Here is a 6717-nt window from a genome sequence, read left to right on the forward strand (position 1 = left end):
GGTGGAGCCGAGGTGGGAGCAGGGGCAGGGGCGGGAGCAGGAGCAGGAGCAGGGGCAGGAGCAGGAGCAGGAAGACGGCTGGAATGAGGACGAAGGAGATCCAGACACAACAGGTAAAAAAACCCGTCGGTCTCTGACGTCAAATTCAAAGAAACAACGCTGGTCCACAACAGGACTAATGATGGCAGAAAACATCAAAGAGATGGAACATCAAACTGGTTTTTGGACTTGAGGAAATCCGTGCCATCCGTGACTCTGTGAATCTGTTCCTTCCCAGGAAATAAAAACAAGGTGAAAAGAACATTAAAGCCAATGAACACAACACAAACAACCATGGTTCCCACACTGGGATGAACGACCCGCCCCCCCCCCCCAACACTCAGCTATTGTGTTAGTTCAAACAGCCTGATTCCTACATCACTGCTTCTCCAACTGAACACAGAAAATTCTGTTACAAACCAGCACGACGTCAACACTGCACAACAAATAAAGACCCCTCCCCCAATAAACGCCCCTGGGAGGGGTCTGCCCCTCGCTTTGGAAAAACCACAAGTTTGTAGGCTTCAAGGGGAAATCCAGTTTGAGCTGTCCAAGGTGCTGAAAACCTTCACTGCTGAGTCTGAAGTCAGAAATATACAGTTTAAATAGTTTACAGTACAGTTTGGTTGGAAACATTTTTATCACCAAACTGCAGCTGAGAGAGGGTGGAGGAGGTAAGACGGCAGCTTATTGTTGCCCAGTCTCAGGCAAAGCATGGCAGATGACTCAGCAAACACAGGCTTCAAATGTTGGTTTTGGAAGTTTCAAGTTGTTATGCAAGACCTTTCACATCCTGAGGTGAGGAGCAGCGACTCACACTCTGTGTGTGTGTGTGTGTGTGTGTGTTGATCAGCATGTGTGCCGGGTGAAGCAGGGTATTCATCATCATCTGCTCCACACGCCGTGTGCTCCAAAGAGCAGGAGAGGAGCGGCGAGCAGAGTTGGAAGCGCTGGTCTGAGATCAGCGATAACAAGACAATCTCACACATGGGTTCACGTCAGATAGTGCTGGAATTTTAAGGAAGAATCTTTTAGGACATCTCCATGTCAATCATGGTCCCGTCCTCCTGCCCCCGTGAACACAGCAGGCTAATGAAACTAGCTTCTCTTTTGTTAGTGAAGAGATGAACGCTCCTCTCTTGTCAGTGTTTTCACCAACACCAGTGACTCACTGTGACTCACTGTCATCCACCACTGACTCAATGTCATCCATCAGTGACTTACTGTGACTCACTATGACTCACTGGCCTCACTGTGACTCACTGTCATCCACCAGTGACTCACTGTGAGTCACTGTCATCCACCAGTGACTCCCTGTGACTCACTGTCATCCCCCACTGACTCAATGTCATCAATGAGTGACTTACTGTGCCTCACTATGACTCGCTGGCCTCACTGTGACTCCCTGTCATCCACCAGTGACTCCCAGTGACTCACTGTCATCCCCCACTGACTCAATGTCATCCAGCAGTGACTTACTGTGACTCACTATGACTCACTGGCCTCACTGTGCCTCACTGTCATCCACCAGTCACTCACTGTCATCCACCCATGACTCACTCTGACTCACTGGCATCCACCAGGCCTCACTGTGAGTCACTGTCATCCATCAGTGACTCACTGTGACTCCCTGTCATCCACCAGGCCTAACTGTGACTCACTGTCATCCCCCAGGCCTCACTCTGACTCACTGGCATCCACCAGGCCTCACTGTGCGTCACTGTCCTCCACCAGGCCTCACTGTGCGTCACTGTCCTCCACCAGGCCTCACTGTGCCTCACTGTCATCCACCAGTGACCCCCTGTGACTCCCTGTCATCCACCAGTGACTCACTCTCATCCACCAGGCCTCATTGTGAGTCACTGTCATCCATCAGTGACTCACTGTGACTCACTGTCATCCCCCACTGACTCAATGTCATCCATCAGTGACTTACTGTGACTCACTATGACTCACTGGCCTCACTGTGCCTCACTGTCATCCACCAGTAACTCACTGTCATCCACCACTGACTCAATGTCATCCATCAGTGACTCACTGTGACTCCCTGTCATCCACCAGTGACCCCCTGTGACTCCCTGTCATCCACCAGTGACCCCCTGTGACTCCCTGTCATCCACCAGGCCTAACTGTGACTCACTGTCATCCATCAGTGACTCACTGTCATCCACCAGTCACTCACTGTCATCCACCACTGACTCACTGTCATCCACCAGTGACCCACTCTGACTCACTGTCATCCATCAGTGACTCACTGTGACTCCCTGTCATCCACCAGTGACTCCCTCTGACTCACTGTCATCCCCCACTGACTCAATGTCATCCATCAGTGACTCACTGTGACTCCCTGTCATCCACCAGTGACCCCCTGTGACTCCCTGTCATCCACCAGTGACTCCCTCTGACTCACTGTCATCCCCCACTGACTCAATGTCATCCATCAGTGACTCACTGTCATCCCCCAGGCCTCACTCTGACTCACTGCCATCCACCAGGCCTCACTGCGAGTCACTGTCATCCACCAGTGACCCCCTGTGACTCCCTGTCACCCACCAGGCCTCACTCTGACTCACTGGCATCCACCAGGCCTCACTGTGCCTCACTGTCATCCACCACTGACTCAATGTCATCCAGCAGTGACTTACTGTGACTCACTATGACTCACTGGCCTCACTGTGCCTCACTGTCATCCACCACTGACTCAATATCATCCATCAGTGACTTACTGTGACTCACTATGACTCACTCGCCTCCCTGTGACTCACTGTCATCCCCCAGGCCTCACTCTGACTCACTGGCATCCACCAGGCCTCACTGTGACTCTCTGTCATCCACCCAGCCAGCACTTAGTCTCCGTGTCAGCCGCATTGGCTACAACCGAGGAAGTAGCAGTCCAACCAAACCCTAACCCCCCCCCCAAAATGACGATGACTTTCCTTATTTTGCTTCAGCGGGAAAATAAAATGTAAAACTAGGAAAGAGCAGTAGAAAGGAGAGATGAGAGAGAGAATGAGGGGAGGGAGATACAAGGGTAGGAAGAATGATGAAGAGAAATAACAGATGGAGGAGACGGGGGGGGGTAAATAATAAGAGAGAGAGAGACAGAAAGACGTCAGGAACCAGAGACGGAGAGAACTGTTGGTTTCAGTCAAAGTAGAAGAAAAAAACTGTTTTCAAGCTAAAAATTCAACCAAAAAAAGAAACATTTAAAAAATTTTCACCAGTGACGTCACATTTAAACGTGTTACCTTGACTTTATTTGGCCAGATAAATAGAGACTCTTTCTTTCTTCCCTGCAGGGGGTGCTGTAAATGCACTTTTATTCCTCAGTTTAGTCCTAGTGATCCATCAACAACAAAAAATACCAGGTCCGACATGGCCCATGGGCCGCTGAGGACCATCAAGTCAGGTGAGGGGGGGTCACATCCTGGACACAGCCACCCTGCTCCCCCGGGGCAGGGGGGGTTGAACAAGACCACAACTCCACCTCCACCAATCATGTGTTCAGGAAGCTCCTTACCAGTATCATGTGACCCGTGGAGATGTCCATGTTGGACGGCACAGGCTCCTCACACCAGGAGGACGTGCTGCTGCGGGTGGACGGACTCGCCGCTGGGCCGTCGCTGAACTGAGAGGAGACGCTGTTAAGCCTGGAGTGGCGCAGGGTCTCTGGACGCTCCACTCGCTCCGATGTCCTGATCGCCATCCTCTGGCGACACAACTCCTGCACCGATGAGAGCAGATGGTGGTTAGAAACAAAGGAAGACGTTGGTGAAGTCACGTGGACCTGCAGCACCTCACTGGAACCTTGACGTCTGGGAATTCGGCTGTGATCAGGGAATTTAAAAACACCCCCACATGTTGAGCCCCAAACTGAAGCAGAGTCAGTCAAACAGGAGCTCCCTTCATGTACAGATAAAATATCACAATATAATAATACTATATTTCCCAGTGACTCAGCTGATCTCCCATCATGCCTCACTGCAGATATAGACCATCAAATGTGGGTGGAAAAAGCATTTGCTTTTGTGGAGCGAGAGAAAACCAGACAATTGTTGTTTTCTTTCCTCCTATAGATGTATTTACTCCTTCATCTCAGTCTGTTTGTTTGTCAGGTGAATATTTAAAAATATGGGACATCATTTGGAAAAAAGTCTGGCCAGCTTTAGCTAGGGGTTAGCTAAAGAAAAAGCTAACAAGTAGGAAGAGCGATAATAAAATTGTAAAACTGATTTGATAAAAATCAGTGTTCAGATATAGCTAGTAGTTAGCCTCATGTAGAATTATCTAAGAGTTAGCCCGAAACAAAAACAAAAATAAAGTTTCTTCAGTAAACTATTGAAAGGTATTTTAATGTACGTATCATTACTGCTAACAGTATCAATCTTCTTAGTGACCAGTGTTTTTGAACGGACACATCAGCGGAGCAGCTCAGTGAAAACCTGATTAAATATTGAAAAAGTTAACGCCACGTGTGTATAAATGTGTTGTGAGGGCCACCATGGGCCCCACTGAGCCACCGCGCTGAAAATCAATACACCCCAGACTGGCTGCCCCCGGCCCCCAGGAAGACAGAGAATAGGTCACAGCAGCAGCAGCAGCAGTAGATACACACACACACACACTCACACACACACGGCTGAGTGCTGGATAATTGGATGTAGTGAAAATCTACTGGAGCAAAAAAATCCAAAAAGTAAATGAAGAAAAGTGATTTGAATTTAAGGGTTGGTAATCCACAAACTAAAATGTTTCCAAATTAGTTCAGATAAAAATCTGAGAGGAAAACAAAACAAAACGTTTAAAAACGGTTGAATTACCAGGAACAAAAGATGGGACAAAAAGTTGAGGAATAGCTAAATAATAGCATTAAATACTGATGAAAAAACTAGCATAAAACATTTTAAATCAAATTAAGATGAAGTCAATAAAATAAAAACTTGAGCAGTAAAAAAAACTAGAACCAAAAAATAAACATCACAAAAATGTGGATGAAGATGGATTTATTTCTCTGCAATACTAATATATATACACACATAAATATACAGTATATATACATATGAATATATATGTAAATATATTATACGGTCTGACACGTGGACATCGCAGGTGGAGAAGCAGAATCTGTTACACCGTGACACGTGCACAGAAACAACAGTGCACACTCCACCAATCAAATACTCGTGTGCATTTGAACAGCATGTGCACTAGTCGAATGTGCCAGAGTGCGATTGGCTGACAGTGAGGAGAGGGGGTGGTCCTAACCTGATAGGTTGCCGTGGCCTCAGTGCTGGTGTCGGTCCCCAGGCTGGACAGCTTCTCCTTCATGTGGAGATGTGAGCGTTGACGCACGCAGAAAAAGGTGACGGACACCGCCAACGCCACCAGGACCGAGAGCATGCAGAGGACGGAGAGCAGCAGGAACTGGCCCGACTCCACCCGGGTCTCCTTCACCACAGGGATCTGGGTGAGGCTGCCTCTCTGAGAGGGGGGAGAAAGACAGAAAACATCAGTCAGGTCAACATCACGTCTGAACACCAGTCCACGCTCCTTAGATTCAGAAATAAAGGAGAAGTCAACATGGCAGCTTCACCTACATCTTCTCCCACCCTCCCCTCCACCCACCCCCTCATTAACCCGCTCTACTGATGTCCATTCAGACCCAGTCAGCCCTGATTATCAGTTCTTTCTCCACCATAGATATTTACAACTCCATTTAGCGCTGGCGTGGGGCGAGCTGCCACCGGGGGCTCCAGGAGGCCCACATCCTGGAGAGCCTGTGCTTAATTAGCTCCTCTGGTCCTGAGTCATCCTGGACGGATTAGGATTAGGATCAGGCCCAAGTGGCACAGCTAGAGGTGAGGTGTGGACGAGGGTTGGAGTGTGGGTTAGGGTGAGGGCAGCAGCAGAGGCTGATGGGAAACGTTTGTGTACAATAATATTCTACGCTAACGGTGCTGCTCCCAAATAGTGACATGAGATTTTTTTTAGAATATTTATTTAATTTTTTTTAATAGTGAAGATTGGAAGTCAAATGAAAAAAGACAAAATAAACCCAAAACTACAATAAACCCAGAAAATATTCACATTGAAGAAATCTTAAAAATACAATCAATTAAATCTATTTTAAATCTATTATCTATTCTATTTTAAAGAGTAATTATAATGACGATAGCTTTTTTAAAAAACTATTTTTAATTTTTCTGTAGTTTTTTTTACATTTTCTTCAACAGCTTTGATTTGATTTCACCACCTGCTGAGAAATGAAAGAAACATAACAGAAAAACCTTTTACTGACAAATTAAATTAAAAAAACCAAATTAGAAAAAACTGAACAATTATTATTATTATTGTCATTAGCAGCTGATTAACTGCAGCCATCTGTTCTCACCTTCAAATGTAAAGTGTTGTGTTCAGAAACCTTAACCTAGTTAATTTTTATTTATTTTCAATCATTACTGTGAAAAGAGCAAAATGTTTCTTGTGAAAAACAGAGACTGCCTTAAAATGATCAGAGATTGTCATCAATCAAATCAAATCATTTTTCCTCAGATCAAAGAACTAAATTCACCGACATCTGGAGGACCATTAACAGCAGCAGCAGCAGCAGCAGCAGCAGCACCAGCGGCAGCAGCAGCGGCCGGAGCAGCGGCGGGGGGCGCGGGGGCGGGCGGCGGG

General features: G+C 47.0%; 1 protein-coding gene across 5 annotated transcripts in view; it reads right to left on the reverse strand.

Moving 5' to 3' along the window:
- Positions 1 to 6717, reverse strand: part of ptprn2 (protein tyrosine phosphatase receptor type N2) — a 77000-nt gene that overhangs the window by 12372 nt on the left and 57911 nt on the right. For all 5 annotated transcript variants that reach the window (XM_008308381.3, XM_008308380.3, XM_017031515.2 and 2 more), the window contains 2 exons: positions 5305 to 5520; positions 3560 to 3763 (listed from right to left, as the gene is read on the reverse strand). In XM_008308381.3, coding sequence (XP_008306603.1) covers positions 3560 to 3763; positions 5305 to 5520 — 420 coding nt within the window. The remainder of the gene's footprint in view (positions 1 to 3559; positions 3764 to 5304; positions 5521 to 6717) is intronic.

Source organism: Cynoglossus semilaevis, chromosome 3, assembly GCF_000523025.1.
Source record: "Cynoglossus semilaevis isolate Cse_v1.0 chromosome 3, Cse_v1.0, whole genome shotgun sequence".
Lineage (NCBI taxonomy): Eukaryota > Metazoa > Chordata > Actinopteri > Pleuronectiformes > Cynoglossidae > Cynoglossus > Cynoglossus semilaevis.